Below are 25,457 nucleotides of genomic sequence, written 5' to 3' on the forward strand. Positions count from 1 at the left end.
ACCAACTAAACATATCCTATTCAATGCGATCACAGTCTCTTTCACGGGCATCATTTGTAGTTGCCTATTCACAAGCTGTTTGCTCAAGCATAGCGTTTTCTTAAATATATCGGTAAAAGAAGCACTTAGAAGGTTGTGGTTTAAAAATAAACATTCTGACATAAACACTCTGTCAGCTATACTGTTTACTTCTGAATATTATATTTTATTCACAGCCATCATTTGTGGTAACCTAGCCTGCTCCCTGAATTCAATGCATTCACAGTCTCTTTCACAGGCACCAAACCAACAATTACTAAAAACACACACAAAAACTGATTTTGCACGGGCATTTTGCACTAGTGTTAATAATATCACGCGTACTGCATACTTTCACCTATGTAATATTAATTCCGTCTCTCACTGGTCAATTTAGATTTAAACTTGTTTTCACAGATAAGGGGAGACGATCACTAGATAAGGGAGTGCATGATCACCCCTTGCCTTTAAAGGCACAATATGGCATTTTTCGCCACTAGGGGTCGCTAACCTATTTACAATAACAAAGGCGTAGTTTGATGATGCAACATTTGCTAAGAATTATGGATCTTGTCGTCAACGTCAAGCCGACCGATCTAATAATGTTTATGGATGACTGAATACATCGATGTTTTTATCATGACTGTGATATGAAGCAGTTCGGGATTGCTAAGAGACAGCTATCAGCTCCACACGCGACGCGAGTCCCGCGGATATAAAAGGAATAAGTTATGGACATTTCATTCTACCGAACTACACGCAAGTGCAGAATTACTACTCACAGGTCAGTTTATTAGACAAATTAAACTTGTGAGGTAACGCAGCGCTGTTTCACTTGGTCTAACAATACACTAGCACACTAAACTGCATTTGAATGTGTTGAAATGTATGTGTTAGTCTGTCTGTATGAGACTAGCAGTAAACTAGATCAACATTAGAATAACATACAGATCATATTCTAACATTTTATCATTGTTGAACTATAAAACATTGATTAGTTTTATGTAAATGTGCTCACCTGTTTAATAAAGTACATGTAGGAGCGGTCGAAGTCTCGGACGTGGAGCTCTCGTTTATATACTGTCTATGGGAGCTCTAGGCATCTCGAAAATACCGCGCTGATATTGATTCTCGTTTTAGTTCTCCTTTTTTATCCAAAGTCTGCTTGCCATGGTCCATAATGTTTGAACGAAACAACAACAGCGTGCAAATAGACATTGCGAACTACAAAGTCGTCCGCGTCAGTCGCTTTGGTTACTATCAGACGGCTCTTGTTCATAGCTCTGGTTGCCATGGCAGCACGAGCGGAAACCAGGGACAACGCGGATATGACGGCATTGGCGGCGACAAAACGGAAATAATTAAATTACAAATTTCTCCTGGTTTGAAAGTTGTTGGAAACAGTCGGGATAATGTAAGTACACTACACAAGTAAAAAAAAAAATATAACATAGATATAGTGATTTTTGCTATTTTTAAAGCAAAAAATACATATTGTGCCTTTAACCGTGATCTAGGCTGAGACAAAGAACAGAAATGTGAAGCGTATCTTATGTATAACAAAACACTAACATTTGTTCTTGTTAACTTTCATTTTATTTCAGCTGAAGAGTTGCTCAACTCCTTTTACGCCTATTTTAGGGTTTTAGGCGTCATGGCAACAAAGTTGTAAAACTGGATATAACTTGCTTCTGGATATAACTGGACATAACTTGCATTTTTGCATACTCTATTCCTGTCACATAAGGGTTCAGTCACTTTCAGAGTTGTGGCATATGTAGAAGGCTGCCCCTGGGGTGCATGCAGGCCTTATGGGCCCAGAACTGACAACATGCACACCTGACCCACACTTCTTCCAACCATGTGTTTCCAGTGTTCCATGCACACAATGCAGAGACATTTTAATGAACTGTTACAACCATCCCCCCACTAAGCAGCCATAACACAACTGTTTTAGCTTGTGTGGGTTTTAAGTTAGAATGACAAACACTTACACCGTGTTACACTCCCCGGTCTCCTCTACGATTAAAGTGGTGCACATACATAAGTAAAGCGGAGGCGGAAATCCTCAATAAATTAATATTTAATAAATATTTAATTGCTTATAAATATTTTTAGTACACAAAACTATACACTAGGGGGTAGAATTGTGCTTTATATAAAGAGAACCATCCAATCTAACCTAAAAAAAATATTTATTGATCATATTTGACAGTAATGACACTCATTGTTATCTTTTGTGTGCTGTCAGACTCTTTGTAAATAATGTAAAATTGCTTAAATAGCTCATGAGTAGCATTCATGAAAAGATGCACATACAAATGAAAGTCTTATTTTCAAACATGTTCCAGTTTTTAATAAAACAGTTTTTTTGTTGTTATTTTAACAGTTGTAAGGCATCATGCATGAAAAAGGCATACAAAAGCATATGTACCTCCTTCCTAAAATAAAAGGTTGAATTACATTATTGTGCAGATTAAAAATATAATTCTTTACAAATATATGGAAGAGCTGACAGTCAATCCAAATAAAAGGATCTTTTCATGGCAAACACAACCTGCACTCACAGTATTTCATTGTAAACATGAATTCAGCCAAAGAAAGAAACATTAATTCATGCTTTGACATTAAGAAGGTTTATCAGAAAGCATGCAACTGAGTCTTAATATGATTTTCACAATGTCAACATTCATTAAACACAGAGAGAGAGTGATATTCCATAATTCTTTCAATAATAATGGTTAAGAAATATGGCGATATGGCTACTAACAGACAAACAAACAGACAGACGGAATGAAGAGTCATAAAAATCCCGTCCCCGTGTCGTCCTGTAGAGGGTAGTATTGGCTAGTCTCTGTCTTAGACTGCATGGGGAAGGACATTTGGCGTTTGGCACAGGAGAGTGCAGGCGTGCTCGTGTTGTGCTATACCACGTTGAAGACCATTGACAGATACTGCTCGTACGACACCTGGATCCAGCCGTCCTGATCTGTGTCATAACGCCGGAACACGTCAGTTAACCTCTGTTGAAATAAAAAAAACACCCAATCAGTTTTAGGTGTATATCACTGCATTATGGCGAACTGTCCCAAACCCGTTTGACTTTTGTTCTTCTGCTGAACACAAAACAAGACTGTGCTTTTCTATATAATTACAATGAATGTAACAATGCAGCTTTGCCGATTTCGCTTTTTGCTCGAGGGTTTCTCTATAGAGCTCCCCCTACAGCTTCGGAATAGATATTTGACAACACTGTCGTCAAAACTCGTTGGCGACTCTCCCCCCTCCCATCTTCTCCCGCTGGTCATGTGCATTTGTTTTCAAAGAACCCGGCCAAACGCACGGAGCCATGTCCACTGAGGTATGTATGATACACAGAAGGCTAGCAAATAAATGTTTAGATAGTGTATGTGTGCAGTGCCGTAAAGCAATTCGTTACATCGCGAGACCTGATATCACGCGATACTTCCTGACGCTGAGGCCGGCGGCTCGCCGGCTCAAAGTTGCAAGTGTGGTTTTTCTGCTCACAGGCGCTCGCGCAACGCGATTTACCCGAAAAATGTCATATAGCCATTCCAATGACTCCGAAGCTGTTCGGTTAAAGGGACACTTCACCCATTTGCATTAAGCTTTGCATTGTTAGAAACCCAGTCATACTATTGAATGGTCATGCAACATTTTTTCATTTTCCCCCGAGACGAGAGAAATCTGTATTTACCTCTTTACACTTCCTCCTACAATGACGCAAAAATCGTCATTTTGCGTCATTGTAGGAGGAAGTGTAAGAGGGGGGGATTTCTGTTAAGACTACAAGCACTAGATCCACCCTTTCAAACCCGCCCATAGGGGGTTGGACCTAATGCGCTAACAGACCTATCACAGATCAGTGCGAGTGCGTTTGATTTCAACGGCAGAAACCTGCAGAAAACAGGGACGAAGAAAGCTGAGTAGTAGGGGTTACTCTATTTCCCGGACATGTCCGGCCGTCGACATCGACAAAAATGTCCGGGATTCAGCTTTTGCTTTCTGCGGTCGCCATCCATTGTTTACATGCTCACCTTTTGTTTCAATCTAACTGAATTCACCCCGATTGGTGAATCTGAATGTAATGTTTACATGAATGCTAAACAAGTGATCGGTTGATTTGCGTTTTAACATTGCTAAGAAAATACCCGCACCTCCGTGAGAGATAGCCCATGAGACCGGTGCATCTCACAGGCGCGCTCATCAGTAATCACAGTAATACAGGGAGCAGGACGAGGCTAGCGCCGCGGGAGAAAGACGCGAGGCCGGTGGCGTGATCGGTTGAAAGACGCGAGGCCGGTGGCGTGATCGGTTGATGTGTGTTTTACCATTGCTAAGAAAATACCTGCTCCTCCGTGCGAGATACGAGAACAGTGCCTCACAGGTGTCGGTCGTCAGTAATCACGCCACCGGCCTCGCGCCGTTCTCCCGCGCCCCTCAGCCTCATCCTGCTCGCCACAGTAAACATGATGAATGGCGACTGTAGAACGCAAAAGCCGAATCCCGGACATTTTGGGCAAACTCGTCACGGAGACTCACTCGTAGCCTAGCCTTGCCTTGATGTTTTTGTTTTCAACTGCGCTGTCTTACCGGTAGGCGTGGCTTGGGAGTGGCCTTGTAGGGCAGCGAAGCAAGTGCATTCTGGGAGTTGTTGTCTTTCATCCACATAAGCCAAAAATACATTTTCTGGCTTTTCTCAGTCTAGAAAGCTCCAAATTCAAAAATAATTTCACATTTCTTCTACATAAATGACCCACTTTCAATACACATTCATGTCTCCACGGGTGAAATGACCCTTTAAGGTAAAAAAGTTACTTAGAGCACCTTTAATGAACATCCCCAACGGCCGTTCACGCAGCAGAAAGAGCAGCGGAAGAGAGGCTCTCGGGAGTGCGCATAAACGTCACATCCTTTTGATTTTTCCAGCAAAAACAACCCGAGTCCTTCACATAAAAATCAGTCTACAGGCTTTCATAGGCAACCTAGCTGTTCATACATTGGCAATAAAAAAGCAATTAATACATGAAAATTCTTAAGCCCATTTAAGCAAAAAAAAAAAATTCCAGTTTGCAGTAGAACCATACTACTACTACTACTACTAATAATACATTATCATTAAAGTGCCTCTATTACGTTTTTTCAAATATTACCTTTCATCAGAACGCTGGCTCACCATTGGTCAGCATCACACGTATGTGTCGTGGTGCTCACGTGAACAGCGTCGGCCAATGGTAAGCCGGCGTTCTGACGTAGAACTCGGAAGAGCTGCCCTGTATTTACAACGTAAACCGCGTAGGAGACTGACACAAACGAGAGAAAAATTACTTTTGTTTGTTTTTGCGCACAAAGTATTCTTGTCGCTTCATAAAATTAAGGTTGAACCACTGCATTCACATGGACTATTTTAACAATGTCTTTACTACATTTCTGGGCCTTAAAAGTGGTAATTAAATTGCTGTCTATGGAGGGGTCTCTGATTTCATCAAAAATATCTTTATTTGTGTTCCGAAGATGAACGGGTTTGATGTCTTATGGGTTTGGAACGACATGTGGGTGAGTAATTAATGACAGGATTTTCATTTTTTGGTGAATTAATAGGCTGCATTTTTAGTGTATAAAACACGAAATGTGTTTCTAGGTAAAAGTGACTCAAAATGATGAAGAAGCTTACAAATCAGTTGAAAAGATCTGATTCTTAAGAAAAATTCATTCACGAAACATATATTCATCTATCATGAACTCTTCATTGATAGATGATTTGATGGCAAATGTCAAGAGTGTCTGCAAATAGCAAAAATTCTGTTTGTTGCTCACACAAAGCTATCAAATGATAGCTTGCATGAATTACTTTTATAATATGTTTAAGGTTATTTTGCTATTTTGGAGCTCGACAGTCCAAGTACCAGTTTACTTTCATTATTTGAAAAAGAATGGACAGGATATTCTTCAACATTCTCCTTTTGTGTTCCACAGAAGAAAGAAAACAACACGAGGGTGTTAAAATACTGACAGCATTTTCATTTCTGGATGAATTATCCTTATAAAGTGCAGATTGCAAATGTTGCATACAACACAGATCATTACCTGTAGTACAATACAGCACTGAATGAAGTCATCAAAAGCCACTTGTCCCCTCTTCTGACGGTCAAATTTCTCTATCAGTGTGTTGTAGAACTGATCTGAGAGACGATAACCTGTGTAAAAAGAGAAGTGTTTGAAATTAGTTCAGAATTGAGGTTGACATTAATCATTTTTCATCAGTGGTTCCATCAGTTTATTTGTCCTTCCTTTTATTGGTCTTGTGAATCAATGCCCTTGCCTCTCATTCCTACAGGATTTTCTTCTAAACACCTCACTGAATGCATCAATCACCTCCGACTTTCCATTAATAGCAGTCAATAAGTAAGCATTACAAACTCACCAAAGCCGGTGAGAGCCTGTTTGAGCTCGGTCTTGTCAATAAACCCTGAGTTGTCCCTGTCGTAGGTGCGGAAGATGTTCTGCCAGTCTGTGATGTACTTCCAAACGCCGGCAAACTCATTGAAGTTTACCCCGCCTTTGTTCTCCCGGTCAAACATAGCTAAAAAAAAGAAGAAAAGAAAGCATTTTTTGTCAAATTTAATCCTCAAATTTGATGATTTATTGCATTACTTCACTTTTGAGGTAACGTGACTGGTGATTTTCTGTCAAAACCATTTACTATGTTTACAAAGTATGGCCATAGGATGCGTTCATAACATTTTGCCTACCATTACTAGACAAAACTGTTTGAGATGGACGAAACAGATGGAAATGTATCCCTGAAAGATCATAACTGAGCTGTTACGATGCCCATGTGTATTAACTTAAAGGAACACGCCGACTTTTTGGGACTTTAGCTTATTCACCGTATCCCCCAGAGTTAGATAAGTCCATACATACCCTTTTCATCTCCGTGCGTGCCGTAACTCTGTCCGACGCACCCACTGCTAGCCTAGCTTAGCACAAAGACTGGAGGTAAACGGCTCCATCTAGCATACTGCTCCCAATAAGTGACAAAATAACGCCAACATTTTCCTGTTTACATGTTGTGATTTGTATAGTCACAGTGTGTACAAATAACAAGGTCACATGAGACACAGCCATCTTCTAACCGTATACATACTGGGAACTATATTCTCAGAAGGCGAAGCACTGTTACTTCTGCAGAGTGATTTACTCCAACTCTGAGCAAACTCAGGAGCAGTATGCTAGCTGGAGCCGTTTACCTCCAGTCTTTGTGCTAAGCTAGGCTAGCGGTGGGTGCGTCAGACAGAGTTACGGCACACACAGAGATGAAAAGGGTATGTATGGACCAAGGTTATTTTCGTAAACGAAAACTTAAACTAAGACTAAAACTATTGGTCAAAAAACATTTTCGTAAACTGAAATAAAATTAGAAATTCATGATAAATTAAAAACTAAAACTAAACGAAACTAACAACAGTTACTGAAAAACTAACTGAAATAAAATAATAATTAGCAAAAATCAAGCGTAGCGTTAGTTCTGGCAGGTCACGTTAGTCAAGCTCGCATCAGCTGACCCTCAGCTGATCCACATCTACCTATAGGAATACGACACCTATCACCATACGTATATAAGCTCCTTCAGTATTATCAGCAGGTATCGCGTTTCTCAGGAGCAAATTACCCTCCTCCATCCCCAGATCCTCCTCTCGCCCAGTCAGGATTTGACATTCTGATTCCCCTTGAATCAGAATAATTATCGAATAATGTTGTACTTTAAAATCTTGAATTAAATATATTTGCAATCATTCATGTTGGTTCTGTTCTGTTTACCCCAAGGGGGGTTATTGCTGCTCTCCCTGCTATTATCCATGCTAGGCTGTATGGATGCGCAGGGAGTTCTCGCCCAGAACGGAACCATTCCGCCAATCCAAACTGTATGCTAATGGCGCGTTTCCACCGAGCGGTACGGTACGGTACGGTACGGGTCGGTACCCTTTTATTTGCGTTTCCACTGCCAAAAGTTGAGAATGGTACCAAAAAGCCGAACCGTACCGTACCACTTTTTGGGTACCCTTCCGTTGGGGTACCTAGCACAGTGGTACGGTACTAAAAGGTGGAGCTAGACTCACTGCAGGACGTTGATTGGTTGACAGAGAATCGTCACTTGCGCGTGCTACGAGGGGAATGACAACATAAGAAGCGCCATTTTTTTATATACAGTTTAATATAATATACTGTTACTGTGTCACGAAATGTAATTTTAAGAGTTTTTCAGGCGAGAATGTAGTTGTTTAAAGCTCTAATCTGTGGTTTATTTATAAAGATGATTTGTTTTTCCCCGGTTGTGAGATCCATGCGATCAGCGGGCGCTCGGCGCTCATGTTTCCCGGCTGGATGAGCCTTTCCTCGGCTAAGTTCTTCTGACGTTCGCCGATGACTCCGACGGTAGTGGTTAAACATGAGATATAATTCGTCTTGTGTAGACCTAACGGGCGATCTTTGGTCTCGTGAATATATAATTCGTTCCCTGTCAATCGTTTTGACTGAGGGCTAAGTTTAGTTTCATATTATAGGCTATTTGTATTTAACTTTACTGTTGTAATGTTAGACTAGCGCAGCATTTGGACATTTGACTGAATTGTTTGCTTTATTTCTTATTGTATAGCTTCTTGTACCTTTTACTTAAACTTTTATATTGGCTATTATTGATAAAACTGAAATTTTACAAAAAGAAATATGGTTTCTTGTCATTTTCTTATTACAAGATTATCACTGATGTTTATTGCAACATTTGTACAAATGCATATATTGCCTGTAATGTGTAATTTTTTTTATTATTTAAACGAAAAGAGGTAACGTTAGGGTTGTGTTTTAAATCGTTTTGTTATAAATAGAATAACGTATAACGTGCAGTGAATAATCAATATGCGTTGCGCATGAACCACATTTGTGTCCCTATAATGTTTAATTTATTTAAATGAAAACGAAAAGAGGCAGAGTAGTGTTTTATAACATATTTCGTTTTATTGTTGCTTAAATTTGTACATACAGAGTAACAGAGATAACCGGAGTAGCAGAGCGAGCTGAGTGACGCTTTTAAGAACGCGCTGTACCATGTGCATGTAGGAGTGAGTCGCACATGGCAAGTACAAACTTTGCGTACTTAATATTGAGAAAAGCCTAATGTCGGCGCTTGTCTTCTTGTGACAAACATGTCGAGGAGCAAGAACAAGATCTGCTGTATGTCATCCATTGTAGTTTACTATGTTCTTCTTCGCGCGAAAATTACGTCGATCGAAACACCACGCCTATCAAGTAAGGGTACTGTTGGCAGTGGAAACGCTAGCCAGATCATGGTTAACAGACCCGAACCGTACCGTACTGTACTGCTCAGTGGAAACGAGCCATAATTGTCAATCATATTTGACGGTAGTGGTCCTGACAGAAATAAATAATCGTTTTCGTATTTAATAAGCTCTTTACTTTTTTGGAAAGTCTGACCTGTGGCTGTTTAGGGAAATGCCTGTAAATGGCGCTTCACACGCGTGAAGTTGCTGAGGCGATTAACCGTAACCGCTGTCCTGTGACGCGCTCAATGTCCTGAGCGGCTGTTCATAAAGGATGCGTCTGTGGCAGTGGAATGGGAAATAATAACTCAAGGTAATGAGACGCAAGTTGAACTTTTAACTTGAGCGAAGCATTTTTAGAATGTCTTTCATTTGCGAGACGCGGGTGCAATAGCAAAACAAGTCCGTCAAGCACAAAAATACCTTTAATGTGGTAATGTCATATGCTTTCATGAAGGTTGACAGGCTGAAAGGTGCTGTTGTTATCTTTGTTTTTACAAAAGATCTTCTGCTAATAATATTGTTATCCATGTGGAGACATGTCCCGGGACACTACACACACACACACACACACGTCTGGTTCACTATCTTTGTGGGGACTCTCCATAGACTTAATGGTTTTTATACTGTACAAACTGTATATTCTATCTCCTTACACTAACCCTACCCATCACAGAGACTCTTTACATTTTCCAAAAAATATAATTTAGTATGTTTATTAACCCATTTCCCTCGTGGGGACCGCTGGCTGGTTCCCACAATGGAGGTGATCTCAGGTTTTACTATCCTTGTGGGGACATTTGGTTCCCACAATGTAATATAAACCAAACGCGCACACACACACACACACACAACTAAATCGACCCCTAAACCGACCCATCACACACACACTAACCCGACCTCTAAACCGACCCATCACACACACACACACACACACTAACCCGACCCCTAAACCGACCCATCACACACATTTTCAAAAAAACTCATTCTGTGTGATTTAATTTAGGCCCACAGTGACACAAGTCCCCATGAGTGGGTGTGCATTCAGGTTTAAGTCCCCACCACAATAAAACGTACACACTCACACACTGCATAGATACTTCATTATTTAATCACACTGGCTTCACAGCAGGTTGTCAGATTAATTTAGCTGTTTTTTGTTGTATGTACCAGTGTCACTCTGAAAAAAGTAAACTATGTTTAACAAGATTTCATTTTTAATATGAATTAGTTTGTATTTTTCATCGTTTTTTTCTTGTATACTTTTAAGTTCCATTTATTTGGTGCTTTGTTCAATCTCAAATCATTATTTTTATTTTTATTATTAAGATGTCTGCACAAGAGTTAACTGTAATCTCGGCAAACATTAAACTTTGCTGAAATTATGCGTCTCGCTTTGGTCTACCCTGGAAGTGTTCTGTTTGCTCTGCTAAACTATAATTACTAAAACTAAAACTGAAACTAAATAAAATAAAAACTAAATAGAAATGTGTTTGCAAAATAAAAACTAAACTAAAACTAACAAAACCATTAATGAAACTAACTAAAACTAAACTGAAATTTAAAGCAAAATTAATTCATTTAAAAAAGCAAAACTATAATAACCTTGGTATGGACTTATATAACTCTGGGGGATACGGTGAATAAGCTAAAGTCCCAAAAAGTTGGCGTGTTCCTTTAAATGAGCTGAAAGAGATCAACTTATTCTGGAGTGAAGAGTCATTAAACACAGTCAACTGTTATTGACTAACTTTCTCAAGAGAAGCTCTGCAGATTTCTGTTGCTTAAGACAAAAAAATTCCATTTTCTGAGTAACTTTCAAGGCAGATGACAGCTACATGCTTTCAGTTTGAGCTGAAACAACTCAACCTTTATAAGCTAAATGTGCTAATAGGAAACTATCTAGGTTGTCATAGAGATCACAAACAAACAGAGGATTATGGGACAAAGAAGAAAAAGACAGAATGACTGTTTCTAAATTCTCGTGGACACCGGTCTTGCTAGGCTACCTTAAAAGAACAAACTCAGAAGGACACGAGGACACAGAACACATCCTTGTGAGAATTGATATGTTGCTCAACTGACCGTTCAGCACGTTAGGCAGTGGGACAGCAGCAATCAATGCACAATAAATAAAACATAACATCACAGATGTCATAACCTATTAAAATATTGACTGACATTATTGTTATTATTTGATATCTTTTTATTTTACATAAGTATGTATATTTATTATTTAACGTTTACTTTGTCAACTTTAGGATTATTTTAAAGGCTTTCTCCAGGTATTAACTTCATTACAATTATGCCAAACAAACAACAAACGTTTACTGAGCTTTCAGCGGGAATCTCTTGAGTGAGAACAGAGAAGTTTAAAGCTTACAGGCTTCCGTACGTCGTCAGCCCGATATGACTTCTGGGATTTTTAACGTTTTGATCCTCTCAAGTCTGCACTCAATGCATCCTCGATATCAAGAACACATCTGGGTATTTTCATGTACTTGCGTTCTGGAGGATTGGAACTGAACTTTGGCGGTTGATGATGACGTAGTAAGAGAACACAAGATCACTAAAGAACGCATATCGAGAAACGGCCAATGTATATGGTTTTGTGAATACAAGACAATGATAATACTCACATATAATTGATCTGACGGTCACAGGGTTGAACGGTGTCCATGTGCCTGCAGATGAAACAAAACAAATTATCAGATTCCATTTAAAACTAAAATTATTAAAGCAACAGTCATTCCTGTAAGCAAAATGTTGATAAATGTTATGTTGTGCACTGTTTTTAACATATTTAAGTAGAATATAAATAGAATATTCAGCTAAATATTTTTTTTTTCACGTTTGTATCTTTAAAAGTAAATATTCTGCTTATATTTCATTATATTGAGTAGATGCCAGTGCCCGATTATTTTCTGGAAGGCTCTTAAACCTGTAAAATAGACATTTCTGCACATTTTAAAAGGGAATGACATATTAATAAAAGATTATGAAAACAAACTTTTTTTCAACCTTACACACAGAGTAATCATAGATAGTAAAACCAGGAACACTTATTCAATAGATTTCATATCATTTTTAAGATAGCCAGAGGTCACAACACAGCTGTATAGTTTCTATTTTAAACTGATTTGTAATGCCAATGGTGAGATCACTAGGGAGTGGCATTTTGGTCATAACATGAATGTGGTAAAAAAAACATTTCAGGTATGGTTCAGTACGCAGCCTTTACTGACCTTGAGGAACACATTTTATCGTCTATATAGGTCAGTCTCTGATCCCAGCTCAGTGAACTCTCCCTTTCTGCTTTGGCTGAAATAACACTATCATTTGCTTATCTTAGCACACCTACAGCACACAGTGGGCGGTGTGCTCCGCGTAACAAGGCCAGAAGACACAGGAATGAAACGTACAGCTGTAAAATAAAGCCATTCTTCTTTGCAATGCTGAGTCATGGCCTCACACACACACACTGAAAGAGCCTCTACGAGAGAGAGGAAGGACTTGCACTGGGTGAACAATCAGGGAATAATCAGGATGCTCCTCTAGTTAGTGGGATGGGGACAGATGTGAATAGCCCCGGGATGCAGGAAGAACAGAATGGAAAAATAACCTTTGTAATGAAAGGCCATATATATATATATATGTAGATATATACACATATATACATATATATACACATATATATATATACACATACATATATATATATATACATACCATACATACCTACATACATACATACATATATATATATTTGAGCCACCAAGGTCACCCTGGCCATATTAGGTAGGCTGTTGGAAATAGTGTGAATAGCGTGGTGCCATCTCAGAGGGAGAATGGCTGCTAGTGGCAAGGACTGAAGAGGAGGCGGGTCTGAATTGAGGCACAAAGACGCCCCTATGTGCTGCACACTGGCTCCAGTCACAGCAATGCCCACTCTGGGAGGAATCATGGAAAAACAGCAACATTCACATCACTCACTAGACAAGCACACAGCCGTCAGCCGCATACAACAACACTGCATATGCTAAAACAAGGACTTCTTTTTAAAGGTGCCCTAGAATGGATTATTTTATTATTTTATAATGTTTCCTGGGGTGCCCTTATAATGTTAGTATGTTTTTTAGATCAAAATTTGTTATAATTTAGAAATAAAAGGCATATTTCCTAGCCTGATTTCATCACCTGGTTTGAACACTCTGTTTGAAGGGGCGTGTCTGCTGTGAGACTTCAGTGTAAACGCCCACTGCTGTGATTGGCTGACATGCTTGCATATGAAATATCTGGCATTACATGTAGAGCTATCTGGAAAACTTTTACTATTACAGCTTTTATATGTTTTTACTATTACAGCTATCGGGATTAACGAATCATGAGAAGTTTTTTTTTTAAGTATTTAGATCTATTCCCATCACATAAAAGGTTTCAGTGATGAGCACTGAGCAGATGACAGCCTGTTGATCGCGTGAATGAAGATCTTATCACTGCAACGCGATATACTGATGCATAAACAGTGTTGAACGACTTTGAAAGAAAGATTATCTGTCTGAACTTGAACAATTACACATCAGAAATTCACATAACCCACTGGTTCTCCAGAGGCTCGGATGAAGGAGCAAAAAAATATTTTTGTGTTCATTTGTACAACCAAACACTGAGCAACTGCCATGCTTCGTTCGCTCGTTTGCAAGCCATTATGTCTCTCGAGGAAAAAACAATATCGCGCTGGATCTAGATAACACAATGTAAATTATCGTTAATAAAATCCCTACTTGCCGCTTGCGGGAATATAACGTTAGTTGAAATTGCCCCCTTCGTCCGTTTGAGACGCCGAGAGAAGCCTGGCTGCTTGATATTGTTGTAACAGTCCGTGGTGAAATGGGCAGAGCAACTAAACAACTTCGAATTAAACTGTAGCGGTATCCGATTATAGATAGATAGATTATAGATAGATCTGCCATTTTCCCTATGATCCTCCTCCTGCTTGTTTCTTCACCTGCAGAACTTCTGATGATTCGGCTGTGCAGTTCTGCCTGGCACTGAGCGTGGGCTGGCATATGCAAATTTTTAGAGGCGTACATATTAATGATCCCATCGGTTTCGTCACAGTTGGTGTTATGTGGAGATTCGCCCGTTTTTCAGGGGTGTTTTTCAAAAACGAGATTTAAATAAGAAAGAGAAAACTATGGTGTTTGAGACTCACTGTATGTCATGTCCATGTACTGAACTCTTGTTATTTAACTATGCCAAGATAAATTCAATTTCACATTCTATGGCACCTTTAAATCATATTCAAGAGACACACACAGCTGATAAAACACATTTTATGTTAAGAGACTGGGCTTAGAAATGGATGGTATAATAACATAAAGGGTCAAAGAATTGCTTTTTACTACACCTTTCAGAGGTGAGTGAATTAAGAAATTTACTGGATGTACATATTTATTTTTTTATAGAACCTTTTCATTATTAAAAAAAACAAAATATATTTTTGTCCTTATGACGATAGAATTATGGCTTTTTTTTTCCCCTTGAGTATTTGTGAAACGGTGCACGCAGGCATATAGAAACCTGTCTCTATTTTTTGGGAAACAATTTTTTTTTTTTACAGAAAATTTATAATTTTATTCAGCAACTATGCTATTTATGCTATTCTATATGCTATTTAATAACTGTTATTTATTCAGTAACAATTAAAATTGACCAAGCGCGACAGTGAAGACTTTTACATGATTACAGACTTATATTTCAAACAAATGTTGTTCTTTTGAACTTTCTATTCAAAAGAGAATCCTGAAAAAAAAATGTATCATGGTTTTCACAAAAAAAAAAATTAAGCAGCACAACTGTTTTCAAAATGAATAAGAAATGTTTCTTGAGCACCAAATCATCATAAGAATGATTTCTGAAGGATCATGTGACACTGAAGACTAGAGTAAAAAAAATAGCTTTGCCATCACAAAAAAAATAATATATATTTTAAAATATAATTGTTTTTACTGTATTTTTAATCAAGTCTGGTTATACATCTCTGAATCTGACCACACCACAAGCAAACAACCCTAAAAACTCCAAAAAATATGAGATGAATGAGAGCCAGGCAGTCAGTCACTATAGGCCTATAAAACAGTCAACCACAGCTAAACAGTCCTAACAGCAGATTTGAATATTTTCATTTCCATTTAGACTTTGTGAGTAAAATTCATTATGCTCTGGTCACAGGAGTGAAATTGTAATTCAACACGGCTGGAGTCAGTGAACTGGACGGTTGTGACATAGTAAATCACAGCTGCCCACTGCCACTGCCACTGCTTCACTTCCCTTACAGCAATGACTTCTGATATAAATCTACATGAACAGCAGCACTACAGCAAACGCCTAGAGCAGCATTGGAGAAATTCAGGAGTGTTTAAATGTGTTGAGCCAGCTAAACGACAGAGCTGAGAGGAAACAACTTTTAATGCAAGATAATCAAATAAATTCAGACACCCTGAAAAACAAAAGATGAAAGAGGGGTAGGGAACAACAGGAGAAAAAAAAAGTTTTGAATAACAGTGACAATACAGAAGTGTTAGTTCAACATAATGATAAAGATAAAGCTATTTCAGAGGAAATTCATTAATATCAAAATATAAAGCTGGAAAATATTCTCTTATAAAAAAAGAAAGGAGGTTTAGGCAGCGATGCTATTTTAGGTTTCTCCCCCCAAAAGAATTAACGTTTTTAAAGTCCCCCTGTAGTCAATAATTTTATCCTTTAAAACTCATCTTTGATCACCAAAATTACATATTTAAAAGTTTTTTCGTTGAAAACACAATTCTTCATACCTTAAAATAGCTTGAATGTAACACGACACCCTTTCCTCATTTAGTATACGCAGTTCTATGAATATGCAAATTAGCCCCGCCTCCACTCACACCAGCTCAGAGATCCACTCGTTGACGATCACACGTTGACCTGATTGGTTACAAGGTAATTTGTGACATCAGAAACACCAGCGATTTCAAACCACATTTCTGACTGTCTTTGGTTCACTGCAGTTTTAAAGAGAAAATATTCAGCAATGGTGTTGATTTATGAATTTGTACATTGTAGTCTTAAAGCATATTAAAAACACCACATAGACAAATAAACAACATTAAAAGCTTGATTTTCACCACAGGGGGACTTTAAAAGAACCATTTTTTCTTATTGTAAAGCACACTTAAGTAATTTGTTTCCCCTATAAGACCATTTTGTGCAATGAAAAGGTTCCATAGATGTTAAAGCTCTTCATGGAACCATCGATATCTATAAAGAACCTTTATTTTTAAGAGTGTATACTGCAGAGTGCAGACATATATAGACATTTTCAGCATCAAGTGTTGAGGTCAGACCCCTGGTGCGACTGCTGTGTCCCTGAGGTGCTTTCAGAGACTCAGAGAACAGAGTAATGGACTTTAGCAGCGCTGAAAGGTTGACCTGAACACAAAACCACTAATCTATGAACAGGAACGCAGGAAAAGCTCCAGCCATACACTACATAACACGTGGCATGCGATGACCTTTACAAAAGTACACTATGAAATTCCAATGGCATACCTCTTCATAAAATCACAGGGTTATTACAATGTTACACAATTCTATCCTTCATGACGCAGTGTTGCTGAAATGTATAGAGTGTGACAATGGCTTATGTGCTATAACAACACTCTGCAGCAGTGCTGACAGGAACCAGCGCTGGGATCATTGAACCATTCAGCTTAAACTCACACAGCCAACTCTCAAGAATGATAACAGAGTTTCCTGCTAATTCTGCACCTCGTTGAGACGAGCACTTCATCAACCTTTACTGCTCAGAGCAGATAACAGCTTCTGGCAGGAGGGAAAGAACTCTGACCCACTTTGGCAGCAAAGCCATATGCTCATGAAGCAGAATAGGGTAAGGAGATATTTCAGATATAAGGCGCAATCCATGAGTAAGGTCAACTTTGTGTGTCCTATAACTTTTTTTAAACATTAGAGCACAAAAAACTATGGAAGCCTTGTTTCCGCCACATAATAAAACGTGATTGCGACTATGTTATGCTGCAACTAATGATTATTTTGATCATCTATGAATTAAATGACCATTGAAACAATTAATCGACTAATCGATTATTTCACTGATTAATCAGTAGGCTTTGATGAATTATGCTTTTGCAGTTAGTTCAAATATTGAGTTATACCAACTCTAACTGATAAATAAGACATGGAAATCAGCCAGCTGAATAGATCAATCTCAATTCCTCCTTAAGCGTTTATACTCGCCGTATCTGCACGAGCGCAAAGGTGTGTGCGGTAAAAATGACGTCATCGTGGTGTGAGCGGTTGTGCTCGTTGAGTGCACAAGACCTTGTTTGTTTTTTCTTACACTTTACCAAACCCACGATACAAAAGAACCAAAGAATCGTGTAAAATACAGTAAACCTTGAGATTATTACTTGTGACATTAGAACAACATATATGGATATGAGAACATATGTATAAAACTAAATTAAACAACAATTTGTTTCATTTTCATTAAATATTTTTATTTAATTTCATGAACATTTTCAGTAAAACATGGACCTTTATTTTCATTAAAAATGCTTATGCAGATATGTAGGCACATTTCATAAATGTAAGCAAATAATTTAGACAAGTGCATACCATGGCTGACATGGTACAGGCGTACCAGAATCGCCTCGAAGTCGTGTATCTTTGGAAGCGGAGCCACACACAAAGTTAGAAAAAATAACAAGGCTTCAGAAGTCACCAACAGTGACTGGTACTGTGTTTTTATGAGGCTGGAAATCGACACAAATTGCGCATTTGATTTTTATTCATAAGCTTGCGATTCTATTCAGATTTAGATTCAACTTGATTGATTCATTTGGATATGAATCAGGTACAGTACATGAAGAGTTCAGATGCAAAAGCCTCGAAGTGCCATCTGAAAATTTCTTCTAGATGATTTTTATCAAGCTCGTATATTTAAGTTGGCAATGAAAATGACCTATTAATTGTCATTTAAAGGCACAATATGTAACTTTTTTGCTTTAAAAATAGCAAAAATCACTATATCTATATTATATATTTTTTTTAGTTGTGTACTTACATTATCCCGACTGTTTCCAACAACTTTCAAACCAGGAGAAATTTTAATTTAATTCGAAGACACGGCACGTTTCTTTATTTCCGTTTTGTCGCAGTCAATGGCGTCATATCCGCATTGTCCCTGGTTTCCGCTCGTGCTGCCATGGTAACCAGAGCTATGAACCAGAGCTGTCTGATAGTAACCAAGACGACAGACGTGGACCACTGTAGTTCGCAATGTCTATTTGCACGCTGTTGTTGTTTCGTTCAAACATTATGGACCATGGCAAGCCCTTTGGATAAAAAAGGAGAACTAAAACGAGAATCAATATCAGCGCTGTGTTTTCGAGATGCCGAGAGCTCCCATAGACAGTATATAAACGAGAGCTCCACGTCCGAGACTTCGACCGCTCCTACATGTACTTTATTAAACAGGTGAGCACATTTACATAAAACTAATCAATGTTATATAGTTCAACAATGATAAAATGTTAGAATATGATCTGTATGTTATTCTAATGTTGATCTAGTTTACTGCTAGTCTCATACAGACAGACTAACACATACATTTCAACACATTCAAATGCAGTTTAGTGTGATAGTGTAATGTTAGACCAAGTGAAACAGCGCTGCGTTACCTCACAAGTTTAATTTGTCTAATAAACTGACCTTTGAGTAGTAATTCTGCACTTGCGTGTAGTTCGGTAGAATGAAATGTCCATATTCCTTTTATATCCGCGGGACTCGCGTCGCGTGTGGAGCTGATAGCTGTCTCATAGCAATCCCGAACTGCTTCATATCACAGTCATGATAAAAACATCGATGTATTCAGTCATCCATAAACATTATTAGATCGGTCGGCTTGACGTTGACGACAAGATCCATAATTCTTAGCAAATGTTGCGTCATCAAACTACGCCTTTGTTATTGTAAATAGGTTAGCGACCCCTAGTGGAGAAAAAATTCCATACTGTACGTTTAAGTGAAATTACTGAACTTAAATATATGAGCTTGATAAAAATGATCATTCTAGAAGAAAATTTCAGATGGCACTTAGAGGCTTTTGCATCGGAACTCTTCACATGTTCATTTTTCTCAAGTAAAAAAATAAAATAAATCATAACAAAATGCTGTAAACTATACAGGTAACCCAGTCAGCTGGTGCATTAATATAATATTAACCCCTTAACTGTCACCGTCCCGTATACGGGACGCCTAACTTTACTTCCCTATATTACTATTTAATCCTAATCTAATTATGACAAACTATATATCGTTGGAAAGTTCTAAGGCTCCTAAATAGATATTTAGGACTGTTTTTTTGTTATAAATTATGTAGGAACAGAAATAGATGAATTTATGACAAGAGTGCACCTCAAAAAATCTACATAATAACAGGAGTTCTGACCTTCGTCACAAAAAGTTGACGCACACACTTTTAATAATTGATATGTTGGTTTTTATGCTAAAATTTCATTAGAAAATATATAATCTAGTATTTGTCAATAAAAAATTATAAAAAAATATTATCTTCTAAAAAGTATAATATATATATATTATCCTCTAAAATATTGTATTATATTTTTTATCGCTTTTTTTTATTATATTACATATTTTATTAGTTATCATAAATTAGGTATCATTTGAAAGCTTACGATCTCAGAATTCATCCTGTGAAAACTGTTTTGAAATTGGACATTGTGTTACCATAGAAACGGTACTCTAAATTATTTTATCAGGCTCCTCCCCTTTGGGGCATCATTATGTTTCATAATTTATGATCAAAATATTTTCTAATCTTGACAAAACACATATTGTCAGAAAGGTCTGAGTCTCAAGGTTCCATATTTTGTGACAGAAGTGATATTTGGACAGAAATTTATTAATTTGTTATGGTAGAATGCATACAGTAAAATTCAATGGAATTCAATGACACCCGGTGGCTATTTTTGGTAATACGCCTAAACAAAATCTCATGGGAACTTCATTTTTTGTGATATCAACTTCAAATTTGGAACACAACTTGGTTAGATATATGGCTTTGATTTTATAGTAATTTTTTTGTAAAACATGTTTTGTAAAATATATATTTTATATAAAATAAAAATATTAAATAAATTATATTTGATTTAATGTAAATTTAAACTTCCATAACTTTTTCATACTTTAATTTTTTGAAGTGCTTTCACTTCAGCAATAATCTTCTATTTTTTACCTTTAAAACAAGACCAAACTTAGGTCTATACTCCAAAGCATTCTTGAATTACAACCATTTAAGCTTGAATAGTGCATTTTAATGTCCATTCTCAAAAGGGGGGGTGACAGCTAAGGGGTTAAAGGTTAAAATTAACTAATTTGTAATTGCATATAATGCAGTTCTTATAATAATAACATTATATGTTTAAATATGATTGTATATATGCCAATTTTTTTTTTAAAACAAATTATTTTTCTAGCTAACTATCAAATTTCTTTCTTCTGCTGAACACAAAAGAAGATATTTTGAAGAATGTTGGTAAGTTGATGGACCAAATTGACTTCCACAGTATAGAGACAAATACTATTGAAGTCAATGGGGAACATCAACTGTTTGGTTACAAACATTCTTCAAAATATCTTCTTTTGTGTTCAGCAGAAGAAAGAAACTCATACAGGTTTGGAACAACTTGAGGGTGAGTAAATGATGACAGAATTTTCATTTTCAACCCTCTTATGCAAGTTATTAAAAGGAAACAAAACAAATATTCAACAAATAATAAAAGCTTACCAATAACAACAAACACATAGTATTTAGTTTGACCAGCTGCGGTCAATCCACATTTTCTGAACACTTCCTCTCACTGGTCATTTGTTGAGAAAAGGACCCATTGTGTACCCTATTCATAGGAAGTGCACAGAATCTCCAAAGGTTGCCCTCAAACTTGGTATAATAGTTATTGCATGAACAAGAACTTCATTTAGCAACCAAAGTTACTGTGGACATCTTCATTTAGCAAAGAATATTTCCATATGGAAATATCAGCGTGGCACATGTAAATTGTGCTAAATCATATTGCCAAAATAATAGTATTGACAAAACAATCAGATGAGTGTCATAAAGCATTTACTGTGTACAAGAAACACTCTTTTCTGATGTAAAGGAAACCTGGTTCCTTTTATTAACAATCTGATATTCTCTGAAATAAAAGTTAGTGAATGGAAAACTCACAGCAAATGTATACTTGAGGGCCTTTGCTGAATATTTATCTTTTAATCTTTCAACTAAAAAGTAAGAAAAAAGGAAAAAAATGGGAAAAAATAAACATACCATTTGATAATGCCTGCTGAAGCTCTGTGTCTGATATTGCCCCGCTCCTGTCTTTATCTACCCTGGAGGAAACAGAAACATTTTTGATCATTGGCTAGCCAAAAATAAAGTAATTCATGTTAAAAACGTCCCTTATAGTGAATAGCTTGAAATACAGTGAGTCTAGAACTGTAATGGGACAAATAGGAAACAACTCAGGATGTGAGCCAGCTCAAATGAAACTGAAAGTAAAAGCTTACGTGGAGAACGATTCAGAGTGAAAATCATTTTATTTCCAATCATTTACATCTAAAAACATTTTTATTTCCTTTGAGTTTACATATGGGACATTTTAGAAAAGCATGTCTTGGAAGCCAGTTGATTTGATCTTTGCTCAACATTCTTTCATTGACGTTGTGAAGGCGCAGCCACATGCTGATCTTTTTATGATTCATTTCAGTCAAGACATGTAAGCAATGTCTTTAAAGGAGGGAAAGTCTGTCTCACGCAGAGCGGTTCGACTATTTCTGCTGTTGGGAGTGTCTTTTCCATTACACACATGCCATAAATCGTAAAAAGGAAGGACACGTTTCCATTACAAGCCTTCTGAGCTGAATTTAAGGGAATGGTGCTTCATCCATGTGGAAATTACATGTATTAGCCTATTTGGTCTGTTTTGTAATAAAGAGATTACAGAAAAGGATTGGGTTTCACAAAATCCTGTGCTACAGTATTATGAAATATACACCATAGCCTTAGCACACCAACAAAACCCCAGTATTTAGGCAGCTGAGGAAAAAAAAACATAGAAAAACAGAAGAGACGGACTAGAGAGAGGCCTCCTCAATAATTCGGAAAGCTAAAACCTTGAAAGAGAGTTCAGTCTGGGCCGTAACCACAGTAAACCGTGAAAGGAATGTCTTGTTGGCTTGTTTATCCTGCCCAACCAGGCAATATTTGAACTCGTGACTCTAATTCACACAAGGAATTCAGACACAACTGTCAAGTTCAGTCACTCTTTACGTACCAGTCAATTCTGATAAGAAGTGGTTTGGGAATCACTATTTCATTACTAAATGGACTGAGTAAATGAGAACTTCCATTCAAGGAAAGTATGAACAGGAACATCTGGATCATTACTTGCTTTTACCTAAATGGAAAGTGGAAAAAACTCGAACTACGTCTACAGCTTAGTGAGTGAGGGGATTTGGTTTTCCCGGTGTTTCAGTAAGCTTTCCAACTGAACTTTTTCCACTCACTTCCCAATAACATCACAGCGACCATCCTCACTATTAAGTCCAGGGGCTTTTAAACTGGGGTCCAGGGACCCCCGGGAGCAACAAAAGAAAAATCGGGTTTAGAGCCGATGTAAAAATAAGATTAATGTGATTAACATTTTTATTTTAATAAATACATCTAACATACTCTAAAAAAAATGCTGGGTTGTTTCAACCCAGGTTTGGGTCAAATATGGATAAACCCAACCGTTGGGTTAAAAATGTAAACTAAAGGTTGGGTTTGTCAATATTTGACCCAAACTTTGGTTGAAACAACCCAGCATTTTTTATATTTTTTACATAATAGCAACTAAATATTTTCCAAATAACATTTTACACATAATTTGGGCATTTATATATAGTTGTCTTTTACATATTTTCCTTCACACGAGGATGATAATTGGGGGTGTGTGTGGCTTCTCAAAGATTGAAAACCCGTGCAACCACATACACAACCAGGTCATATACATCTAAAGCGATCATAATCCAACCATAATATGACACAATTCACCTCGCAGCTCAATATAGTCATGGAAACTCATTTGACTCATATGTAAGATAAACACTGGTGACTCACAACACCTTTAGACATTCCCGAGTCATATGACCAGGGAACAATCATTTTGTTTTCATGTGATATTATATTAGTTCAACATGAATGTTGCTAGGTTACGTCGACTGAGTTGCGTCTGTTTCAGCGTTTTGGCGGCAGGGAAATGTTCTAATGGAACGTTTATATGCGTTCTTGAGTTCAAAACGAAAGTTGAAGTACTTTTAACTTTACAAGGCATCTCAACGGTTGACAACATACAGACTCGAAGGCCAGATACGTCCGTGTGTACATAAACCACTGATCTATATAAATTATGTATAGAGATTAGTGACATAAACTAACAATATAAAATAGCGTAACTGGAACGAAAGAAGAACGCGTCTCGTGTGAACGGCCCTTAAGGCTCAATCCTCTGCAGTATTACATAATTCAGTACTATAGAGACGAGCAACTTTGTAAAACAAAAACAACTCAAACTCCACTCACTTATGCGGGTGTGTATTTGTGTAAACTCTCTCTCTCACACACACACACACACACACACACACACACCGTTACAAACACACACACACACACACACACACATACATACATACATACATACATACACACACACACACACACACACACATACATACATACATACATATATATATACACAGAAACATGCGATCTTAAGGTATTCAAAACTGCTAAAAGCTACGCAAAAGGCGTAGTGCTATTCTGTTATTCTCGGTTGCAATAGAAACTGAGTAACTGTGTTGAATGGTTTGATAATGAAAGTCAGACGAAAAGAGTCTGCTATCCGCTGAAAAGAAATCGAAATGCGGCTGAAGTAACTACAAAAAATGACAGACATTTGCTTTTGCGAGCTATACAACCCTCTACTAGTTGCCTATTGCATTTCGTATCTTCTTGTACGTGACTTGCAAGAACATGCTCTTTCCTGCTGCGCTTGTCAAATCGACAGGCGTTCAAATGCGGAATCGCTGCTCGTGTTTTCACTCACCTCTGAAATATATTCCATAAAAAGCTCTGATCCGGCGGCGCGTTGTTATATTGAGGTGGTCTATACTGGTTCTGGTAGGCCATGTCCACGGCTTGCCCCGCTAGACGATCAAATGTGCTCTATGAGCAGCTAGATTCAACTTGCTTAAATCTGACTAAAGAATTCTTCACGCAGAGGCGTGGCGTGAAACTCCCCACTTCCCATTAAAAATTAGCTGACGTCACACGAGACAGCCCCCTTCGAATTCTGCCGGGGCTTTCTGCTGTTTTGATTGGATCTTCACATGTCAGCGTGGAGTGTTTGCGCTAAATGGGCGGGGCAAACAGTCTGACTAATGGAAAATATGAACTGTTCCTAAATGAAATATTTCTGTTTGCTTCAGACTGACAGATTTCGACAGGATAAAGATATTATTTTCCACAAAATCCAAGTGTACACAAGGCCATAGTGATAAATGTGTTATTGTTTTTAGGGTAGCATAATTTATTAGACAATCTTACAGTGAATAAATTGTCACATAAATAAATAATTTGTCATTGCTGTCACCGTTTTAAACTATACGTTTATAAAATGTAAAATGTATTTTTTTTTTCAGAGTGTTATAGTCAATTTATGTCATTAATGCAACATAAAAAATGTTTACAATTATTAACAATGCCTCGGACCATCGGGTGTGTGTCAAAAGCTAGTGGGCTGCCTACATAGACAGCATTTTGAGCCTCGAACAGCGACAAGATGGTGTCTACGCAGGCAGCTCACTATGCTTTGAGACGCAGCCTTCGCTGCATCTGTCAATCAAATCAATCCTCACAGAACTAACTGAAGAAAAAAACATCTCTGTATTGAT

The 25,457-nt window shown here is 37.6% G+C and overlaps 1 protein-coding gene across 2 annotated transcripts; it reads right to left on the reverse strand.

Moving 5' to 3' along the window:
* Positions 1–2,196: 2,196 nt before the first annotated feature.
* Positions 2,197–24,806, reverse strand: pdcd6 (programmed cell death 6). Of its 2 annotated transcripts, XM_084103086.1 has the most exons (6): positions 24,611–24,806; positions 21,793–21,854; positions 12,017–12,061; positions 6,464–6,622; positions 6,127–6,236; positions 2,197–3,041 (listed from the first exon to the last, which is right to left on the reverse strand). In XM_084103086.1, exons 1-6 carry the CDS (start codon positions 24,691–24,693, stop codon positions 2,943–2,945), a joined length of 558 nt encoding a protein of 185 aa, XP_083959212.1. In that variant the 5' UTR covers positions 24,694–24,806; the 3' UTR covers positions 2,197–2,942. The 2 variants fall into 2 exon arrangements, with proteins under 2 accessions (XP_083959212.1, XP_083959213.1); XM_084103087.1 differs by lacking the exon at positions 21,793–21,854 and having other exon boundaries at positions 24,611–24,790.
* Between the last annotated feature and the right edge of the window lie 651 nt (positions 24,807–25,457).

The sequence above is a fragment of the Abramis brama genome (genome assembly GCF_963993115.1).
Source record: "Abramis brama genome assembly, chromosome: 24".
Lineage (NCBI taxonomy): Eukaryota > Metazoa > Chordata > Actinopteri > Cypriniformes > Leuciscidae > Abramis > Abramis brama.

Excerpts from the sequence above, each read along its gene's own strand:
- pdcd6 (XM_084103086.1), bottom strand. The coding sequence starts at position 24,693 with ATGGCCTACCAGAACCAGTATAGACCACCTCAATATAACAACGCGCCG. Across the intron at positions 21,855-24,610 it reads TTATGGAATATATTTCAGAG|GGTAGATAAAGACAGGAGCG; the intron begins GTGAGTGAAAAC and ends TGTTTCCTCCAG. Across the intron at positions 6,623-12,016 it reads GACCGTCAGATCAATTATAT|CTATGTTTGACCGGGAGAAC; the intron begins GTGAGTATTATC and ends TCTTTTTTTTAG.